At 43.3% G+C, this 22,737-nt stretch overlaps 1 protein-coding gene across 6 annotated transcripts in view; it reads right to left on the bottom strand.

Annotated features, from left to right (window-relative positions):
- Window positions 1–1,893: 1,893 nt before the first annotated feature.
- DGUOK (deoxyguanosine kinase) overlaps window positions 1,894–22,737 on the bottom strand; it is a 30,991-nt gene continuing 10,147 nt past the window's right edge. Inside the window, exons 2-9 of one of the 6 annotated variants that reach the window (XM_064268739.1) lie at window positions 22,672–22,735; window positions 20,579–20,741; window positions 18,896–19,008; window positions 11,174–11,355; window positions 7,017–7,164; window positions 4,215–4,330; window positions 3,504–3,603; window positions 1,894–2,880 (exon numbers count right to left, since the gene is read on the bottom strand). In XM_064268739.1, coding sequence (XP_064124809.1) covers window positions 2,854–2,880; window positions 3,504–3,603; window positions 4,215–4,330; window positions 7,017–7,164; window positions 11,174–11,319 — 537 coding nt within the window. In that variant the 5' untranslated portion in view covers window positions 11,320–11,355; window positions 18,896–19,008; window positions 20,579–20,741; window positions 22,672–22,735 and the 3' untranslated portion in view covers window positions 1,894–2,853. The other 5 variants (XM_064268737.1, XM_064268738.1, XM_003413685.4 and 2 more) reach the window with 5 other exon arrangements.

Raw genomic sequence — 22,737 nt, 5'->3', positions numbered from 1 at the left:
CCTGGATATCCATATGCAGAATGAAGTTGGACCCCTTCCTTCCAACAGACAAAAAAACTAACTCAAGCTGGATCACAGACCTGAACATAAGAGCTCAAACTATAAAAGTTTTTTTTATTAATTTTTACTGTGCTTTGAGTGAAAGTTTACAAATCAAGTCAGTCTCTCACACAAAAATCTATACACACCTTGCAATATACTCCTAGCTGCTCTCCTCCTCATTAGACAGCACACTCCTTTTCTCCACTCTGTATTTCCCGTGTCCATTTGGCCAGCTTCTGCCCCCTCTGCCTTCTCATCTCCCCTCCAGACAGGAGCTGCCCACATAGTCTCATATGTCTACTTGATCCAAGAAGCTCACTCCTCACCAGTATCATTTTCTATCCCATAGTCCAGTCCAATCCCTGTCTGAAGAGTTGGCTTTGGGAATGGTTCCTGTCTTGGGCTAACAAAGGTCTGGGGGGACCATGCCCTCTGGGGTTCTTCCAGTCTCAGCCAGACCATTAAGTCTGGTCTTTTTTACAGGAATTTGAGATCTGCATCCAACTGCTCTCCTGATCCCTCAGGGGTTCTCTGTTGTAAAACTATAAAACTCATAAAAAAAAAAAAAAAACAGGAGTAAGTCTTGTGACCTTGGGTTACTCAAAGCCTTATGGACACATCAAAAGTACAAGTTGCAAAATGAATAAATTGGATTTCATCAAAATTAAAATCATTTGTACTTCAAAGGACACTATCCAGAAAGTGAAAGTATACAGAATGGGAGAAAAATATTCGTAATCATATATATGATAAAGGACTCTTGAAATATATGCAAAGGGTTTGAACATTTTCCCAAAGGTATACAAGTGGCTAATAAGCACACTGAAAAGATGTTCAACACCATCAGCCACCAGGGAAATGCAAATCAAAACAACGAGATACAACTTTAAGCCCACGAGGATGGCTATAATAAAAATGACAAAAGTATCAGCGAGGTTGTGGCAAAACTGGAACCTTTATACATTGCCGGTGGGAATGTAAAATGGTGCAGCCACTTCGAAAACCAGTTCAGCAGTTCCTCAAAACGTTAAACACTGAGTTACCATTTGACCCAACAATTCCACTCCTAGGTATATGCCCGAGATGAAAACACGTCCACACGAGAACGTGTACACAAATGTTCACAGCAGCATTATTCGTAATAGCCAAAAAGTAGAAGCCCACAAGTTCATCAACTGATAAAACAAAATGTGACATATCCATACCATGAAGTATTAACAAAAAAAAACCCAAACCAGTTGCCATGGAGTCAATTCTGACTCATAGTAACCAAATAGAACATTAAAAAAAAAACCAAAAAACCCAAAACCAAACCCGTTGCCGCCGAGTCAATTCTGACTCATAGTGACCCTATAGGACAGAGCAGAACTGCCCTATAGGGTTTCCAAGGAGCAGCTGGTAGATTCAAACGGCTGACCTTTGGTTAGCAGCCAAGCTCTTTAACCACTGTGCCACCACGGCTCTACAGGACATTAGTCAGTCCCAAGAAGAAATGAGTAGTGATCCATGCTACAACACGGATGAACCTTGAAAACATTATGCTCAGTTAAAGCCAGTCACAAAAGACCATATACTGTATGAGTCCATTTATATGAAGTGTCCAGAATAGGCAAATCTATAGAAAGTGGATTATTGTGAAGCTTTGGGAAAAATGGGTAGAGGCTGCTAACTGGTACAAGGTTTCTTTTTAGGGTGATGAAAATGTTCTGGAATTATTGTAGTGATGGTCATATAACCCTGTAGGTAATATTAAAAGCAACTGAATTGTGTACTTTAAATGTGCAAATTCTGTGGTATATGAATTTTCTCAATAAAGCTGTAAAAAGTTAAAAAGAAAAAGAACAAGTGAGATAAAGAAACCACTGTATTTTTATTTCAAAACATTACCCATTTGTTAGAAACCAATCTCGCACTCATTTTCCCAAAGCACAAAGGGACAGACAGGGTTCTGTCTTCTGAGACACTGGTCCCGAGCACATTCGTGCTCCTGCATGCCTGCGCCACTGTCCAGGGCTCCACGCAGGAACTCTCCTCCCGAGAACCACTGGGCCTGCAGGCTTGTTGCAACGGAGACTTCACTTCTGTAGAGCCATGTGCTTTTCTCCCCTAGCAATAAACTGTCCTTGAAGCTTGAAGAGCAGCATACACACATTTTTCTTTCTAGAACAGACAGCTTCACTCCTTCAAGATCAACTGACACTCCACAGCTAAAGTATTTACAACAGACCAGAGTGTCAGGATGACCAAATCCTAAACATTACATGCTAAATTTTTAGGCTCTTGATTGCTCCCTCCCTCCCTTCCAGCCAGGTTCTTCAGCTCTAAGACAAAGGACTAAATCTGCCTCCCCACCGCCAACCCCCATACCAAGAGTTGGAGGATGGGAAGAGATAAAGAAGCTTCCTGGAGCTCGGGCTCCATTTTCCTAGCTCTAGGCTCACACCTGAGCTCTCACTGGTTCCTGAGCCACTTTACTTCCCTCCTTCCTGCCCTCAGTGGGGCTTGGTCAAGGGCCCTGGGAGCAATTCCTTCCCCGGAAGGTCAGAGAGAACAAGTGAACACAGAAGGAAGTCTTGGTGCCAAAGGGCTCAAGAACAAAAGCTAAGGCTTTTCTGAGGTGAAAACTGCTAGTCTAGAGGGAAGCTCAGGGCAGGCATGCATCAACAGACACGTGCTGAAATGAATGGAACAACTGGAACAGAAATAAAGTTAAATAAACTTTAGGAAAGGTGGGCGGGTGGGTGGCTGGACATTATTCTAGCTTCAGAAAGTCGGAGAGCCCAGATTACAGCCAGAACATCATGGCATTGGTCACAGGTTCTTTACAAAGGTGTTCACCTGTAGAAAGAGAAAAACCAAAGTTAAATTTCACATTTCAGCAGACTATTCAATAGTCATCTACAATGTACATGGAGCCAGGCCCAGGAGGTTTTTGTGAGGAACGGAAAACAGCACGGAGAGGACAAGTGATCTGCCCAGGGTAGCGAGTGGCAGAACTGGGAAGAGATTCCAGAAGTCTCATTTCCCCACTTCTAGAATACCTTAGGAGCCCTGGTTGCATAGTGGTTAAGAGCTTGGCTGCTAACCAAAAGGTCAGGAGTTCGAATCCATGGTCACTCCTTGGAAACCCTATGGGGCAGTTCTACTCTGTCCTACAGGGTCGCTATGAGTCGGAAGTGACCCGATGGCATATAACAGTAACAGGATACCTCAGGAGCGGAGGTTACTTGGGAAACACATTACAGGTCAATAATTTAACAATTATTACCTCAAATTACTTTCAGCGAATAGGGATTATATTTGTAACTTGTGTAAGCTCCCACATGCTTTGTGTGTGAAATAAAACTTGAGGTACAAAGCACAATACCTATCATACTGAAGCTGGATACAAAGGCCAGAAAGATTAAAGTACAATCAGAAAAAGAAAACCACCAGAAAGCAGGAGGTAAGGTCCTTTTCACCTTTCTTATGAGTTCCTCTTGTTTGGTTCCTGCTTCCGAAAAATCATCATTGACGTCCAGTGCCAGCACTGGAATGTTCAGCAGAGCCTCAAAGTGGAGCCTGTGGAAGCGTGAACATTGGAGGGACAAAAAGAGAAAAGAAACCTGAGCAAAGTTTCACATACTCACCAAGTCTCAGCAATTCAGAGAACAGATCTGAATTCACGGGGCTTCTCAATGAAATCACACATAAATAACATTAGAAAAAAAGTCACTACTAAAGTTGGCTGAAAAGAGGAAGACTGAGGTTTCTCTTTGGTCTTGAGACTGCTACTAAAGGTCAAAGCTCCAAACATTTTAAGTGGACAACGTACCAAGCTTGTATGGGAGAAGAGGTAAAAACTAGGAATGTCAACTTAGTAAAACTGACAATTTCTCTGAAAGTTTTCAGCCCTTCCCCATGTGCCAACAATCACCATCACTAAATACAATGTTCAACCTAGGGAAATGTGAAAAGAAAAAAAAAAAAAAAAAGCTGGAGAAACGGAATCTAATAAAAAGTCCCTTGGAATGTAAGGTTACATCCAGTATTAACCTTCTGAGTTGGAAAATGCTGACCTTCCAGGCACTTCTAGTACACTTTGAACCTTCTTATGGGGACGCATGCTAAACTTAACATGCAGGAAGGCTGTAGGGAGGCAGGTCTCCAATTCTGTTCTTTTCGCCACTTACTTGGTTGTCTTGTGGACAAGCCAGGCTTCGTGCTGATCGTGAAGCTGCTCCAGGTAAGCCAGCTCAATTCCTTTCTCTTCTGCCCTGGCCCTCCGGTGCAGTCTCTCCAAACAAACCTAAAAGACATTCCCCAGACCCCGTTGAGCTTACATGCTGTTACAGTTCAGTCTTGTGGGGGTCTTAGGCCCACTCATGATGTCTGTCCCGGGCACAACAAGCCATGGCTTCGCTTCTGCTGTCTTGTTTTCTTATTCATTTAGAGGGAATTATTCACTGGCTTGACTTCACCATTTGCTTTGCCTTAATCCTGCTTTCTCTGGAGTATCCTAAGTTGGTTAATGGCAAGTGTCATTCACCCAGACACCTAAGCTGGGAATCTAGAATTATCTTTCTTTTCTCTCCTCCCAACCATATCCAGGAAGTCACTAACTTTTCTTTAATCTATTTCCAGTTGGTTCTCTCCTTGTCACTCCTCCCACCTCTGCCCAGTCAGGGCCTGATCGCCTCTCATCTGGTAGCAAGAGCTCCATACTCACTCTGCCTCCTGCTGGAGGCCAAGTGTAGTGGGAAGAGCACAGGCCTTAAAGCCAGAAAGTCCAGGATGAAAACCTGTGTCCACGTGCACTAGTTCTAACTTCCGCATTCACCAGGGCTCTGCCTGGGGCACTGGCCACTTGCACAGCTTTTTACAGAGATGCCTTCATTTCTGTTCTGCTCTTCTCTTGGGTGTACTTACTTCTGAGTCTCACAGAAGGGGTTAAGGGTGATGCCAGAGAAGAAAATGGGCACTCCAGGGTCCCTGGTTCTACTGTTATCAAAATAGCACCACAATTCCCATTTAATCCCAAAACAAATATGCTATTTTTACCAATGAATTGCAATAATTCTTCGGCTCCCCCCATTCTTCCCCAGCTGAAATACCTCAATTAGTCTCTCCAAAAAAGATTTATCAGCACCCCCACAGTACTAACAATCACTACCACCACTGTCATCGTTGCCCCCTTCTCACAGTCATTCAGCGTGCCCAAAGAAGAAAAGCGGGGAAGATCTTCTTGCCTTCTTTGCTGGGTCCCAGTGTCTGTGTTCAACCTCAACTCCCCAGAAACAAGAGCTGGCCAGGCAGCCCTGTCTCCCTCCCAGGAGTGAGTCCACTTCCACCCCTGCTCCTCCCCCATCCTGTTTTCATCACACCAAGTGGATTATGTTGAAGTCCTGTATTCCTGGGAAAAGGAGAGGTCAGTACTCTTAGTTCTTCTCCTCTGCCTCATGCTCAGCCTCTCGGCCTACTGATTCTTTCAGCTCAGCCATCTCTTGACTCCCACTGAGAATCTGACACCTCTTCAAATTCCGAACAGAATCATCCTTTGGTCCAACTCCCACCCTCTCGCTCCTCCTTGGCCAGATCATAAGCCCTCCTAAGGCGCCAGGGCTTCTCTCTTACCTGGAACCCTACACTCAGCTTCTTCAAGCTCACCCTCTCTGGCCAGGAACTCCTCCTCTCCTCATCACTGACACAAGCCCCCACCTCTAAATTATAATCACTTTTATAATTCGCCTTCTGTGTTTCTGGTCCCAGGCAAATGGAGTCTACTGAAAGAAGTTGCATAAATGTGACCAAGCCAGTCCACCAGCAATTAATGCATCTAACTTCAGCCTGGTCCTTTTCATTGAAGGGTCTCTGTCCTCTGAATCTCGAGTTCGGTTTCATATTATACCTTAGACCTTATTTACTCTTCTGACATCCTTGTTTCTGTGGAATCTCTTTATTCCCTATGATTTACCTTCTGCCCTACAATCTCCAGAAACTGCTAACACAAAGGCCCCTAATATCTGTTCCAATTTTACATCCAAGGGCCTCCGTCCCAGCAGCAACCTTCCTGGGCAAGGCCCTCTCCTCTCTGGCTCCTGCAAGTCTTTGTGACTGCGGCTCTCCCATTCATTTTCTCATCCTGCTCTCGCTCTCAGGCTTTCTCCTGTCCACAAGGCTCAGGACCACCTCTAAAAGCATGACCTCTAAACTAAAGAGAGCCTTCCCTCCTTCTAAGATTAGGTGGTACTTCTGGCATTTGACTATATACAAACACAGATTTCTCTCAAAAAATACCTCTTGCCTTGACTCATAACCCCACTCTGTAAGACCCCTTCGAGATCATTTAGTCTGAGCCAGTATAGTTCACAGACAAGGACTCTTGTAGTGGAAAGGCCTTCAGGGGCTGCCAAGGTCACTGCCAGTTGGCACAGGCTAAGGACTACTGCTGTCTCCAGAGATGTCACTGCTCCCTCCATTACACCACTTCCTACTGAGTGCTGGGCTGGCTCCGAAGTCCAAGTCCAAAAGTCAGGGGATGCAACTTCTGTAGTGCATCCTGCCTTACCAGCAGCATCCTGATTCAACAGGGGGCCATTCAAGGCAGTATCAGGAAGAGGTAAGGAAACCCTCCTTCTCTCCCTCCCCAGGTCCTATTTAGGAAATCATCCAGACCACCAGAGACTCTGATGACTCAGTTAGAGGGAAGGAAAAACTGAGGCAACTGGATATAGGCCACCCAATCATAGAGTCCAACCTGCAAACCCTGGGTGATAAAGATAGCTTCTGATTTGCTTCTGTTGTTGGTACCCCAAGAGGGACCCTTTCTATGCACAGTGAATTGCTTTGGCACTCTGCTGCACAAGGTCTCAATGCCAGAACGGTATGGTGTTCGCCCACCGCTCTCTGGGCTCTCCAACTGAAAAAACGGGGCTTGGAGAATGCCATCTCTTAGGTTTCCTATGCCCCATAAGGCTTTATAGGTTCTGTGTTACCTGGGGAGTAGCCTGTAGGTAGATGAAGCCATGTAATCTGAGCCTGCTGGCAAACTCCTGGAGAAGAAAAGAATGCCAGTACTGATAGATATGCCATTCGAGGTCAGTGAGGGAACCATTTTCAAAAAGATTCTTTGCAAAGATATACCTGGTTGGAAATGTAAACGGGATCATGGGGAGGGAGAAGAATGGGGAATGGAATGAAAGGCAAGAGAGAGAGAAGCAGAAAAATCAATAACCAACTTGTTCCATGTCTGTTCAAACCACTTACCCTTTCTAGCTCCTCATCAATCCTCAAAAAATTGAGTTGTTAACCCACATCCTTCCTCCCTGCTCAAAACTAGTATGGGAAATAGCATCTAGACTCGAGAGGCCTAACTCGCAGCTCTCCAGATGGATTAACTAACTGCAAGAAAAGGAACAATGGAAGAGAGTACCACTGGTCTTTAACAATGGTCCCTGCTAGAGACCAGCCAGAATGTACAGCAAATGGTGCATTTCAACTGGAACTTTTGAGACAACATTATCATCATTATAGCAAGCTCCCCTCCCCTTCCCCTAAAACAAATTGAATCTACTAAAAAGCCACCCACCACATTCATTTCATGAGGGCTTCTGAGTCTCCTAGCTCTGAGCCATCTTTTTGTCTTTTGAGAAGTGGATAAGGAACGGTAGATAGTGGTATCATCTATGGAGCTACAATAGCTGTAGTATTACCAAGGAAGCAGACTCTCCTCCAAAGCACAGATGAGTCCTCGTCTGCTTGCTTCCTCCACTGCTGAGCTTCTAATTCAGATAAAGGAAAGCTAAAGCTAAAAACCAAATTAGCTTTGGCCCTTCCTGGCTTCCACAACTAAAGGAGCATATGGAAAACAGGAATTCAGAGCTAAACAGAAACCATCAGGCATCTTGATACAAAACATAATCTACATCCTAAACAATGAACTCCGGTTTCAAAAGCAAAGCTCAGCAACTGGCCACTTCTACGAAAATGAATTTCAGAACCCTGTCTACAAGTGGCTCAAGAAGTGTAGACTGCAAAGCCATGAGTGTCGCAGTAAGACAATGGGCTCCAGGGTCACATTCCTGACTCTATCCCTGGCTCCAACATTCACTAGCTGTGTCACCTTCGGCATATCACCTAAGCTCCCTGAGCCCGTTTCCTCCTCTATAAAGAGGGGTAACAGACCTAACTCAGAGTTGCTTTGATGATTGTATGTCATAAAGTGCTTAGAACAGTAATTGGCACTTAGTGTTCAAAACATCTTAGCTATTACTACAAATACTTTTTCACTGGGATATGAAGAAGCTGGAACCCGGTGGCACAGCAGTTAAGACCTACAGCTGCTAACCACAGGGTCCGAAGTTCAAATCTACCAGCCACTCCTCGGAAACCCTAAAGGGCAGTTCTACTCTGTCCTACAGGGATGTTAGGAGTCGGAACCGACTCAATGGCACCTAACAACAACAATATGAAGAACCTAATTTGGGAGTCCCATAAGCAAACTCTTCTAGTCTGGAATGGTTTAGCTATAGTCTAGCTGAAGGCAACAACAACAAAAAAAAGAGGTGACTTCTGTAACTCAGGTTCTGAAAAATATTTTCAGCTTCTTCATAGGTAACTAAACCAAAACTTGTCAAGTCGATTCTGATTCATAGTGACCCTACAGAACAGAGCAGAACTGCCCCACAGGGTTTCCAAGACTGTAAATATTTACAGAAGCAGACTGCCACATCATTCTCCTGTGGAGCAGCTAGTGGGTTCGAAGCGCCGACCTTTCAGTTAGCAGCCGAGTGCTTAACCACTGCACCACCAGGGTTCCTGCAGAGGTAACAAGACGATGAAATTAAGATCTTATAAAGAGAATTTGGTAAGTACTTGTTAATATACCCTATAAAAGGGGCCCCAACCTTTCTTGAGAATGAGCACTTCTTTCTTTCTCCAAAGCTGGTGGGGAATGGGAAGAGCGGGAGCAGAAGGGTGCGGGGCTGAATGCTAACGGGAGGGAACCGCTGTGTGGTCTGAGTGCAGGGGCTGCAGCGAGGAACCTGCCTAGGGACCTAGGAAAGGGGCCCTGCTTCGGAGTCACGGGCTATTTCCTTTTACTCAAACAGAAACGATCTAGATTTCTTCCTCCCTGTAATCCGTTCCACCAAACCTGCGTTCTTCCTTTGGAACACACGTGAAAAAGTGTTCAGTCTCAGTGTTCCCTGCTAGACTAGGATGGCTGTGAAGGCCACACTCACTGCTGCAGCCTCGGTGCCCTGCTGTGCCTCAACACAGGAGGCATTCAATTCCTCTGTGTTGAATGAAGAATAAATGCGTGAATGCATTTTAAAAGAATAGGAAGAGTCTAAGTAACCATCAAGATGAGCAGAATTTGTAGTTAGTTATCTGTTCTGTCCCAAAAAATGCCCCTCTGAAGACAACATCCAGGATGCTGTGGCTGTCCATAATGCAATCAATTCTCATCTCTTCCAAGTAAATGCTAAGATCCATGTGGCTTCGTAACAATGTATTTGCACTTAGCATACAAGTATCCCTACTTCTGTTTTCCTCTGAGGGTCTCACACGCATACCTCACTAAGGGGCTAGAAATCAAAAAGTCGGCTGTGAATATGTTTCTAAGCAACCCAGGTGGTTATATGTAGTTCGACTTCCTAGCCCAAGAGGTGAGGCTTAGGAGAGGGGAGAGGAAGAACCCTGTCTACAAATGGTTGAAAAAGAACCAGAACTTATAGCCCAACCATTTGTAACTCACTTATTTGGCTTTTTTAAAAAGTAGGTTCTCTCCCCGTACACAGAGAAGCAATGTGTAGCCTGGAGGGTTTGTTTTGCATATTTCACAAAATATCGCATAAAGTCAGAAAAATCACAAAGCATTTACAAGTATACCCTTATTTCTTTCCTCCAGGGGCTTTATGGGAACACTAAGGAGGAGAAAGAGTTTGTCTAATTTGGCATTAAACAGGTGACCAAGTAACTCAGTGTCTTTAGAAGTGAATGAATGGACAAAGAGAATACGGCATTTTCCATTTTGCTAACTTGGAGAGGCTTAAGCCAGACCATTATGTTTTAAAGTATTATTTCATGCTGACAGAGGTCATTCACAACCTTCAGAGAAGGAAAAGCCCAGCAGGGTCCAGATCTAGATGCCCTGACTTTGTCTCTAGACAGCCTGACCATACATCAGAGCCTGTCTCTGTGGCTGAGCCAGGAACTCACAGCCTGGGCGGACTAGTTCCCTGGGAAGAGATGAGGCTGGCTTCCTGAGCTGCGGCAAGGCTGTATTACTCGAGCCTTCACCCCTCACTCTCTCAGGTGGTCAGGACAACACCCCTCCCCTGACCTGACACAGGCACTGTTGTCCATTACAGACTCTGGTCAGTAATAGCCCTGTCACAGAAGAAGGTGTCAAAAAAGACTAACTACGAGACAGAAGCCAATTTCCCAGATGTGCTTTTTCCACCCGGAAATCCTTTTCTGAAAAACAATGAATATATGTCTTGTACTATATTAAGAACACTCATTTTTAATTCTGTCCACTTTCCTCTTCAAGGTGAGAGCCAACCACTGATTCATCTGGTTCCCTAGAACATATGCTGCTACTTCAGTGTTTACTCTGTGCCGCCTTTCAGCATGTAATGGTCATGCAGGTAGCTACCAGGCTGTCTCTATGCCAGAACAGAATAAAGCAACATAACCAGTGGTAATGTGGGAAATCGAGTGCATTCAGTTTATGAAAAGCACAATTTCCTTTCTTAACATATACAAAAGGAGCCCTGGTGGCGTAGTGGCTAAAAGTGCTTGGCTGCTAACCAAAAGGTCAGCAGCAGTTCAAACCCACCAGCTGCTCCACGGGAGAAAGATGTGGCAGTCTGTTTCCATAAAGATTACAGCCTTGGAAACCCTATAGGGTCACTATGAGTCCGAATCGACTCAATGGCAATGGGTTTGGTTTTTTATTTTTGATATATATGATGCCCTCTTGGAATCATAAGCCTGGACATATCTACGTGGCATTATTTTTACAAAGAAGATGGTTTTTCAAAGCACAATTTTCAATGACAAGCACGGTGTGGGGCGTGAGCGTGAAGAACAAAACATGCAGCACTGAATGTGTGGCTTGTAGCTGGTGCAGGGCTTAGTGTCTTACCTGTCACTGTACACAGACCTCTCAAAGACCTGGACCGGCTCCCGGGCCTGTAAGGGTTCGAAGGCTTCCAGCTGTGTTTTCAGGCGGCTCATAAAGGAAAATGTCTGGAATGTGTAGGACCACCGTGCTGGCTCCCGGTACATCATATCCAGTAAGTTTCCAAGACTTTGGGCAGTAGAGGCCTAGAGGGAGATTACAAAAGAGGAAAATTTCCTAGAAGGAGTATATACCCCATGGTACATAGTCCCCACCTCTACAGGTTTAACAGTCAATGAGGAAAGCAATTTTAAAAGTTTTCTTCCACTTAAAAGGTACAATCAAGCAGCCAGGGGTATACAACAAGGTGTGGAAAAGTTTTTGTGTGAGAGACTGACTTGATTTGTAAACTTTCACTTAGAGCACGCACACAAAAAAAGGTACAATCACATTCCCAGGATTAGTCCAAGCTACATACTACCTTATTAGACAAGAATCTGATAGAGGGAGATGACCTGCCACCTTCAATGTAACAGAAGAGCAGAGGAAGAACTATGCACAGAAAGTCTCCCCCTCTCTCTCTATATACACACTTCACTGGTTTTGCTTCTCTAGACAACCCAGCCTAAGACAAAGACCAAAACGCCCACTACCTCATTACAACTGCTCAAGCTGAGGGACAGTAGTGAAAAAGCACACTGTTAGATTCAAGATAAGCTGGTTTTAACAAAACACAAAAACCTCTAAAGGGCACCCTTACTGGAAAGGAAGCTTGTGTGGCTTCGACTGGGAGTGTTACGGCTGTACTCTATATTGATTTAAAAAATTGGTTTTCAAATGTAAAAAAAAAAAAAAAAAAGAACCATGCACAGAATGAGAAGTCATTTAGTCACTGGTTTGGTGGGTCTACGTGGGGAGGCCTTAATTATCAACAACCATCTGAAACACCACTTTGAATCAAATCTTTCCATTTTAAGACTATGTTGCCTCTCTTCTGAGCTTCCATCTGTGGCTACCTCTCTGTCAAACTTCAATCCAGACAAGAAAGCAACTGCTTATTTGAAAACCCAGCTAATTAACCAACAAATAGGATCCTCTATCCTTCATACAAGGGCGACAATTTGTTCACAGGCAATCCCCGGGTTACAGTCGAAATCCATACTTAAATCTATCTTTAAGCCGAATTTGTAGGTAAGTCTAAAGAGGTACATACGGTTCTTATTTCGTGTCAGTCAAAAGTCTGTCTTAGCATATATATATATTCCCTTTCTATGCACCTAAAACACTTAAGAAACACTTCCAAACCACACGTTTTCAAGAGTGTAACAAAGTAGTGCATGTGTTCATTATTACAGACTACTGTATGTATTTAACTCAAAATTTAATATAATAGGCTTTATGGCATCCATTCTTAAGTATGAGTTATTCATAAAGTTCAACATTCATAACCAAGAGACTGTTATTTAAAAAAAAAAAAAAATTCCTCCTCCTTCCATTCTAGAGGCTTTATGAAATGCATCTGAGGACCCACGTACTCCACATGTGCAAGTGGGAGGGTGTGTGGGATCCTCAGGAGCCCTGAGTTCTATCCGTGCTCCGCCACTGACTCAACACAGGAGAGGAAGTATTTGCTTTCACGCACTCAACTGCTGTCAACTGAAGGCCTGTGGTGGATTAGGTGCTACATGGGCTAGGTGCTGTAAGAGAAACAGAAAACAGAACTAATATTTATTTCAGTGTTCACTATATTATCTTGTTTGATCTTTGAAACAGCTTCATGAGGTAAGTACTATCACTATATTCATTTTCCAAAGAGGAAAATCCACTCAGAGAAGTTAAGTAACTTACTTGTCTAAGGTTTCATGGTGAATAAGTGTTGAGTAAGGGCTCAAACCCAGCTTCTTCTAACCTCTTCATATAAAGGTGAACAAGACATGGCTCCAGAACTCAAGAAGCTCACAGTGCAAAAGGCAAGGGTTAACAAGGACATAAGAAGCTAGAATATAAAGTGGAACATGTGATAAAGGGGTAATTATATATGGTTGAAGGCATCTCAGGAAGTTTCTGGAAAAAGGTGGCATTCAGCTGGGAATTAAGTGATACGTGGAATTTCCACAGACGGAAATGGGGATTGAGAAGACAGCATTTTCAGGTGGAGACAAAGATAGAGAAGGAGAAAAATGATGAGACAACAAGTAGTCCAGCTTCCTAAATAGCATCCCTAGATTCCAAAGAAGCATCCTAGCCATACACCTGAAACTTTGAAAGGCATCAGCAGGTGCAATGCAGGTAACAGCAGGGTGGATCAGAAAGCCATTTTACATCTATGGAAGGGAAGTTGCTCCCTACAAACACACCCTGGCCTCATAAATGGCACCTAGCTAAGAGCTGGAGTTAGAAGCAAGGGGGCAAATCTGAATCTACCTGAGTCTCTGATGTTATCACTAAAGACTGTGGAGCGCAGCCCTTGGTCTGTGGCATAGTTCACAGATTGCATGAATGCTGACCATATGGATGGGGTGCTTGTGGTAGGTTGACTAGATGAGGGTTATTTCACTAGCGAGCTTTGGGCTACCAAAGGGAGGATATATTCCTGAACAAAAAACTGCACCAGAGCCTACATGACTTCTGAAAGAACCCATCTCAGCTATAGAAACAACTGCAAACATCCCTTCAAATGTATAAACAAATACAGGGAATGTCGCTGAATATAAAAACAGCCAGCTGTTCAGAAGAAGAGGACCAATCTGTGCGCTCAGGACAAGCCACCTCCTGGGAGACAAAAATGCTGGCAGAATCAGAAGACAAACAAACAAACTCAGTGAGGTTCAAGGGACTGTCTCACTGATAAAACAAGAATACATGTAAAAACCAAACCTGTTGCCGTTGAGTCGATTCTGACTCATAGCAACCCTACAGGACAGAGTGGAACTGCCCCATAGGATTTCCAAGGAGTACTTGGTGGATTCAAACTGCTGCCCTTTTGATTAGCCTCCACAGCTCTTAATTAGTACGCCACCAGGGCTTCCAAAAACAAGAATAGGCAACCATAAAAGAAGGAGCATTATGAAAAAAAAAAAAAAAAAAAACACAGCATTTTTAGAGGTGAAAAACGTAGTTGCCAAAATAAAACACCCAGTGAAGATAGTAATTAGACTGTATACTACAGCAAGTGTCCCGAGTGGTGCAAACGGTTACTGTACTTGGCTGCTAACTGAAAGGTGGTAGTTGGACCCACCTATAGGTACCTCAGAAGAAAGGTCTGGCAATCTGCTTCTGAATTGTTGTTGCTGTTAGTTGCCCTCAATTCTGACTCATGGTGGCCCCATGTGTGTACAGCAGAACTGCTCCACTGCAGTAAACCTAATTAATGAATTAGAAGACCCCTATAAAGTATCTGCTCGAGAAAGTCTCCCTAAACTAAGAGGGGGGAAAAAAAAGGGCAGAAAATTATGAAAGGAATGAAAAGACACGCACGGCAGAAGGAGGAGATTCAATATATATTGTAATACAGTGGTAGGGTATTTTTTTGTTTTTTGTTTCTTTTGGAAAGACACATCAAGATGTAATGTCACTTGTGTTCCAGCTCACAAGTCATTCGATTTTGAATCAAATAACTTTCCAAACAGGGGCCCAAATGATTTCCTGCAACTTTAAGTACCCCTAGCTCAGACAAATCTAATCAAGGAAATGATCAGATATAGACAGAGGGAAAACGTCACCCCAACAAAAGAGGAGCTGTGCAGAGGAAGACCCCCGCCCACAGGACAGTGTCTTTCTCCTCAAATCTCACCACTTTTCACTGAAAATCACTGTGCAAATAGGAGTATGTGGGCTCTCTAGCTAAACGGACAGAAAAAAAGTTTAAAACCACGGTACAATAGGAGTTCATGTCAGAGGGAACTGGTTAGATAGAAAATAAGCTAAAATCAAAGAAAAAATTAAGGAAAATCTCTCAGATGTGAGGCATTCCATTCAAGAAATTCACTGTTTGCCAGAAAGAATTTATATATGTTTACATATAGAGCAGTTCACAGAAAGAGAGAGAGAGCGCGGGAGAGGGGTGCTCACGACTAACTCTACCCTCACGAAATGTCAACAGTTCATTCAGACAGACAGACAAATGAAACACGCTATCATGGGGAAAAAATATGCATTACGTATAAAGAAAAAAGGATCAGCACCACATAACACTTCTCTCCAAAAGAAACTACCTTTCACATGCCAGGGCAAAAGAAAAACCTTTTTAGACAAGCAATCACTCAGGAATTACACCACCCATGCTCCTTCTAAAAAAACTTCTCTAGAATGTATTCCAGCCAACCGAAAAATGCATCAAAATAAAGAACTAAGAGATGAGAAGTGTGTGGTAAGGAGAAAGCAGTGGTTAGTAATAAACCAGCAGAACAGAGTTAAGTATAAAGCAACTATTGTTCATATGGTTATGAAGCTTAATGCCAATTCAAGAATTATTGTTACAAGGGAAATTTCGTAACGTAAAAACACTCTGGATCTGAAATTTCAAATTACTGCAATACATCTGATGGGTAGAGGCCTGGAGAAGAAGGTAGTAACAGAGCAGTAGAGTCGTTTTTTCCACAGACACTGCATTAACACTGATTAAAAAAAAAAACCCAGTAGCTGATGAGTTGACCCGAATCATGGCAATCCCATGTACATCAGAGCAGAACTGTGTTCCATAGGGTTTTCAGTGGCTGATTTTCTGGGGGAAGTAGATTGCCAGGCCTTTATTCTGAGGCACCTCTGGGTGGACTCAAACCTCCAACCTTACAGTTAGCAGCTGAGCACATTAGTCATCTGCATCACCCAGGGACTCCCATTAACCTTGAAAGATAGAAACACATACTTTTTTTTTTTTTAATTTAAATGTCAACACTGGTAGAATAAAAATAGATAACTGAAGGAGAGAAAATGGAAGAAAATTTGTAAATACAGCAAAAGGAAATGAAAATAAATAGAAAGAACAAGATAAAGTAGCAGGCAAAAACTAAGTGTAATTCAGGAGTAACATTCCCATGAAAGGGAAATCCTCAGGTTGGGTAAAAAACTAAAAATCTTGTTCATAAAGAAACACCGAAAACAAAATGACAGGCTGGTTGAAAACAAAGAAATGGCAAAATCCACCAGGTAGATGGAAATAAAAAGCAGATGTGGCAAAATTGTACCCAGAAAAAAAAAAAAAGAGCATTAACTGTTATAAGAAGCTACAATATACTAAAGACTCCATGGAGAACTCCTGAACCTTTTATAGGGTCTACATTGTTGTTACTGTTAAAAGCTCTTTGCTGTTCTTGGATTCCTACTCATAGTGACCCCATGTGACAGAGTAGAACTGCCCCATATGGTTATCTAGGCTGTAACCTTTAGCATTAAAATATATAAACAAACAGTAAAGTCAATTAAAAATACAAGAAGAAACTGACAAAACACAATGAAACTACAAAATTTTAACACATTTCTCTCAGAAATTAATGGAGAATACAGATCCCAAAAATGAGAGCTCAGAGGGTAAGAATTCTAAATCTTTTTTTTTTCTTTCCCACATATCTGAAACTGGGATATGTCTTAGATTTAATGGTTATTAAACTAAACTCAACAGACATTTTAATTATCCTTTAGAAGCATTATTAAATTGACAATCAATGACATATCAAAAAACAAAACAAACAAAAAACCGTTGCCAAGTCACTCATAGCAACCCTATAGGGCAGAGTCAAAATGCCCCACAGGGTTTCCAGGACTGTAATCTTTACAGAAGCAGACTGCCACATCTTTCTTTCATGGAGTGGCTGGTGGGTTCAAACCACACACCTTTAGGTTAGCAGCTGAGCAACCAAGGCTCCTTATCCTTTTACATATTTACGTAAAAAATGTGTGTATATGTAATTTTTTTTCCTCTGCAGAAAAAAGTATAAAGGACGTAAATGTTAACTCTTACCTCTGGATAATGGGACTGCAGAAGTACTAGTTACCTATGTCTATGTAACAAATTATGTCAAAATTCAGTTCTTAAAAAACACTCTCATTTTCTGTGGGGCAGGAATTTGGGCAGTGGCTTAGCTGGGTAGTTCTGGCTCAGGGTTTCTCATGAAGTTGTAGTCAAAATGTTGGCTGAGGCTACAGTCATTTGAAGGCTTGACTGGGGCTGGAGGATCTGCTTCCAAGAAAACTTCGCATGTAGCTGGTGGCAGGAGGCTCTGGTTCCTTGCTGTGTGGGCCTCTTTATAGGGTTATTTTGAAGCCCTCAGGACATAGTGGCTGGCTCCCCACAAAGAGGGTAATACAAGAGACAGAGCGAGAAGGAAGCTACAATGCCTCTTCTAACCTACCCTAGAAGTCACACTCTGCTACTTCCCCTATATTTTATTCATTAGAGGCAAATCACTAAGTCCAAACCGCACTGAAGGGGAGGGTAGTTAAGTTCTCCCTCCTGAAGTGAGAGGTTATCAAACAACTTGTGGACTATTTCTAAACTGACACAACAGGTGATGTGTGGTATACCGAGAAAAAAGGATGTAATTTATTTTTTATGGAAAAGCTAATTTCACAAACACACAGGCACATATATACCTATAACATAAAAACTTAAAAAATAAAATCCCTCAATAAGCATGATGTACCTGCCAAAAAAAATGTCACACAATTCTAGGCTGGAAAAACAACAAGTTCTATGATATTCTCTACCATTTAGACTACATTCAGAATGTCCTGTTGAGTGATGAGTACCACTCTTAGTAAACTCCAAGTGGGAAACTAACAAACCGAAGCTATTATCTAGACAAAGTTACTTCAGAATGAGGAACAGTCTGGGGGAAAATGGAGGTGTTTGGCTTGAAAGAAAGAAGACCTGAGGGGGAGAGGACACGGACAAATCATTGCCTTCAACCGTCGGAAGAATTAGCGTGTGGAAAAGTTAAAAGACTTAAGAGGCAGAACTTGAACCAATGAGTCAGAGTTACAGGGACACAATGTGATTCAACACAAGGAAGAACTTTCTAATAACTAGAGTTGTTAAAAACCAGAATGAGCCACTCAGTGAATGTTCCGGGTGGGCGGCAGGAGGAGCTCATGGAGTGTGAGGCCTGGTGCCGCCACCCCCTCAGCTACCTCTAAGGTTCATGTCCAAACCAGTCCTTCCCTGCTCCCACTGCTGTGGCTGGTGTTGAAACCAACCCTATGGACTTTCCCAAAGCAGTGGACCTCAGACTACGGCACAAGGTCTTAGTGAAGTGCGCAGCGCCTGGCATAGCGCCTGGCAGAGCAGGTGCTTCGTACGTATCAACTGTTATTTCTGCGCTGACTCAAGGTGTGACAGGATCCTCTCTAAGGTTCCTCCCAATTTCTAAGAGCTTATAAATCAGTTAAAATCACTATAACTAACAATTAATCCTGATGGTCACCTTCAGTAATAATAACATAAACACTCAGGGGTAGGAATAGCAAAATTAATCTTCAAAGCTAGGGTGGTCGGGCATGCTTTGGGAAACCACAAAGAACAGAGGCAGTCACGTACTTACACGGACATATAAAAACCACAAAAATCAAAACTGAACATATCCAAACAAGCCATATCCTCTCTGGTGTACATGGTCTACTTTCTGGAATGGAGCTATTTTAAAAAGGATATTCACACTGGGCCACTTCACCTACTCAGAACAAATTAAATTATTCTAGTTAGTTTACCCACCCACGCCTGCCAACTACCCACCAGAGCCGAAAACTTACTTTTTGGGTGCCAGCAGCCTGGACATCCTGCCATGTTCCTACAGGTTCTGTAGCTACGTGCCACTCTGGGTAAGTTTTCTTCAGTAACTTCACAAAGGTGGACTTGCCCACAGCTGCAATGCAAACAGCATGTATTGGGAGGATTCCCAAGTCAGGGTTGAAGAAGACTGCTGCTAAGCTCTGCCACAAATGCCAAACCCAAGGAAGCAAGTAGCAGTTTTTCCAATTTCAAAACTCAGTAGCCATACCACTGTCAAGACAGATGGTGGGTCAGGCCATGCTAACCAGAGCCACCACAATGAATATAGGCAACAGGGAGGAAAAATACCCTTAAAGTTAGATTCACAATTTTAACGTCCCAGTCCTCTAGAAGCAAAGAGTATTCCATAACAGTTAAAAATGTAACAGAACTGTCAATAGTAGTTGAAATCAACAACATAAATTGTAAAGCTTGAGTCATAGTTCTATTTGTTTGGTGACAGTCTAAAAATTGCAAGTTTCTGGAGATCAGAAACAAAGATCATGACCCTTGTTTATTCGATAAGCCACAAGTATGCAGAGTGCTTACTATGCACTCGGGACCGTGCCAGGCACTGGTGTACAATGGTAAACAAGACATATGGTAGACTGTGCCCTCACGGAGCTAGTATGGGGGGACAGGTACTAATCAAACACACAAACCCATTGCCGTCGAGTCAATTCCAACTCATAGCGACCCTAAAGGACAGAGCAGAACTGCCCCATAGTTTCCAAGGAGCGCCTGGTGGATTTGAACTGCTAACGTTTTGGTTAGCAGCCGTGGCACTTAACCACTACACCGTCAGGGCTTCCAAACAAACACACAAGTAACTAATAAACTGTGTCAAGTGCTAAGGAATGAAAAATACAGGATGAACCTAACAGAGCTCAGGAGGTCAGAGATGGCCCCTCTGAAAAAATGGCATCTGAGGTAAGACCAGAAAGATGAGGTGTCAGCCAGGCCACAGGCAGGGAAGGGTAATCCAGACAGAGGGAGTAGCATGAACTATGGCTTAGAAGAAAGAAAGGGGCACACCACAAGACAGAAGTCTGAGGGTGTAAAAGGTGACCAGTACGCTGTATCACAGCTATGTGAGAGAGAAGCATGGCTCAGGTGAGTGTGGAGAGGCAGGCAGACAGCGGCCAGGACACGCGAGGCCTTGTAGCTAGGCTAAGAAGTCTGAATTCTATTCTAAGGGCAATGGAAGTTAGTGATGAATTCTGATCAGGAGAATTACAAGATTCCATCTCACTTTAAAAAGATCACCCTGCCAGCTGAGTAAGAATGAATAGAAGTGGAAGTAGGCACACCAGTCAGAAGGTAACATGTTGCTTGGACCAGGGTGATGGCTGAGGAGATGGAAAAGCAGTGGGTGCTTTGAGAAATACTTTGAAGATGAAACCACCTAGGACAGTACTACCACATTCAAGTTACCTTTTCCCATTTATACCAACGTCTGGACCATATCTCTCCTGGGCTCCAGAGCCATTATCCAAGGGCCCTCCGGAAATCTCTACTTGGACGTCACACAACCACCTCAAAGTCAATATATTTCCTACATGAACTCATCATCTTCCTCAATAGACTGAGTTTCCTCCTGTATCCCAAACCTTCGGGTATGGCACCATCATCCACTCACTGTTCATGTCAGAACTTTTCCTTACCTGCCAAACCCAAGTGGTCACCAAGTCCTTTTGTATCTATTTTCTAAAATTTCCCCATCTGTCATTTTCTCCACCTCCATGCTCAAGGTCAGGCTCTCATCTTTCCTTGCCTCTTCGACTCCGGCCTTGCCCTCTTCAATCCATTATCCACACTGCAGCCACACTAAACACACAATAAGACTGCTTAAACCCTTTGACAGCTCCCTGCTGCCTTCATGACAAAACACAAACCCTTTAGCATGGTCCATGAGATATGTCAAGATCTAGTCCCTGCATCTACCTCTCCGGCCTCAGCTTCCCTTTAGGTACCTTGTGCTCCTGCTGGACCAAACTCCCTGCAGCTCCAGTCATGCCATGTCCTCCCCTGCAATGTGACTGTGCCTAAGCTTTTCCCATTTCCTGGAGCACCACCTGGTCAACTTCTACTCAAACTTCAAGATTTTGCTCAGATGTACCTCCTGCAGGAAGCCTTTCTAGACCCTGACACCTCCAAGCTGGTCCTGGCCTGGCATTCAGAGTGAGACTCCATCACAGTGGTTGGAACAGTGTTTCTTTCCCCAGGGAAAAAAGCCAAAGCCCAGCCTAATGACCAGACTAAATGAACAAAATGCATTAACACATTAATTTCTGTTCCTTCTGAAACCCACATTTGTAAAAATCACAAAAATGTACCTTAAAAGTATGTTTGGAAATCATAACAACTATTTATATACTGTAATGGAAGGCTCATTCTTCTCTATCTGAGGTGGTCTTTCTCAAGTGAGTTCCAATCTCAGGAAGAACCCAAATGGAAATAAGAAAAAGAAGGGGGGCACCCTCCCAGCCAATTCTATCAGCCAGTCATGGTAACTGCTTGAGAGCAAAGAGATGTGTCAGCACACCGGCCCACACATCCAATACGTGACATTTATTACACACCACTCCGACTTTTCTCTGAATACCCGGGATAAGAACAACGTGAATTTGTGCATTTTGTACAGTCATACTCATCTTTCAGTCCCCACCTCCACCCAACTCATGTGTGCCTTTTCACATCTGCTCAGCCTCTGCTCTTCCCACACTTAATATACAAATGCCTTCCCCTGCTCTTCTGGGCTGTCTAAATCCTTTCCTCCTACCAAGCCTAAGGCCCCGCCTCCTCTATGAAGGTCAGGACTTGTCTAGCTCACCCTGAAGTCCTACTATACTGGGCAGTTTAATCAACCAAGAAATACTGATCAACTGGCTACTAAATGTTCGGCATTTAGTTATTTTATGATTATTTCACGGACATCAGTTCTGGTTTCCTAGGAGCACAATTTTTGAAAGTATGCTCCAAGTGATCATGATGAGACTTATATTTGAGACTGCTATCTAGAACAATCGGAGAAAAATCAACAGAGGAAGTTATATTCCATACTCATATACCAGACCACTCAATCAGAGTGGGCTTGTTACACAGCATCTAACAGAGTGGTAGGGAGCTACAAACTGGCTGAGTTTGTGTATTTTCAGATACTTGCCCAGCATGAGTAGCCCCCAGTTTAAACTACTTGGTTCAGTTGGTCAATATTTAGATTGCAGGTTGTAGAATAACTTTAACACATGGTTCCGCCTATAGGCTGAAAAGCTCTTTTAATTAATATGAAAAGATGGAAGGCGGGTGACTTGTTAGGCAGGTCAGATGGAATGACTATCAGAATTACTTACACTTTTATAAAGTCAAAGACAATTATTCAAAAACCTGGAGATGGAAAGGAGGGGCTCTGAGGTTTAGGGAACATGAACTTCATCCCTGAGATCAGACACTATTAGTTCATCCAAAAGATGGCAGGGCTCTGAGAAACCGACTCATGCCATTTCAACACACAATCAATACTCAATGCCAACAGATTAGATGCAATGCGAAACACACAGTTCCAATTCCTGGAACGTGCACATCTGATACCCAGGGCAATGCCCCTACCTTGCACCCCACGTCCCATTCCAAGGCTTCTGGAAAGCCAGTTTAGTAATGAGAAGGCTGTGTCAGCATAGAATCAGTGCAAATGGCGTGGAAGGTGAGGGCTATGCCATCCATGCTGCTGCTGGCATGGAGAGTCTGGGTCACTTACCATAGGGCTGTATTTCTTCAGCTACACTCCACTGGAACTCGGCTGTGCCAGGCACTATCCACAGCT

This window comes from Loxodonta africana, chromosome 15 (assembly GCF_030014295.1).
Source record: "Loxodonta africana isolate mLoxAfr1 chromosome 15, mLoxAfr1.hap2, whole genome shotgun sequence".
Lineage (NCBI taxonomy): Eukaryota > Metazoa > Chordata > Mammalia > Proboscidea > Elephantidae > Loxodonta > Loxodonta africana.
This window is presented reverse-complemented; position numbering and strand designations above follow the sequence as displayed.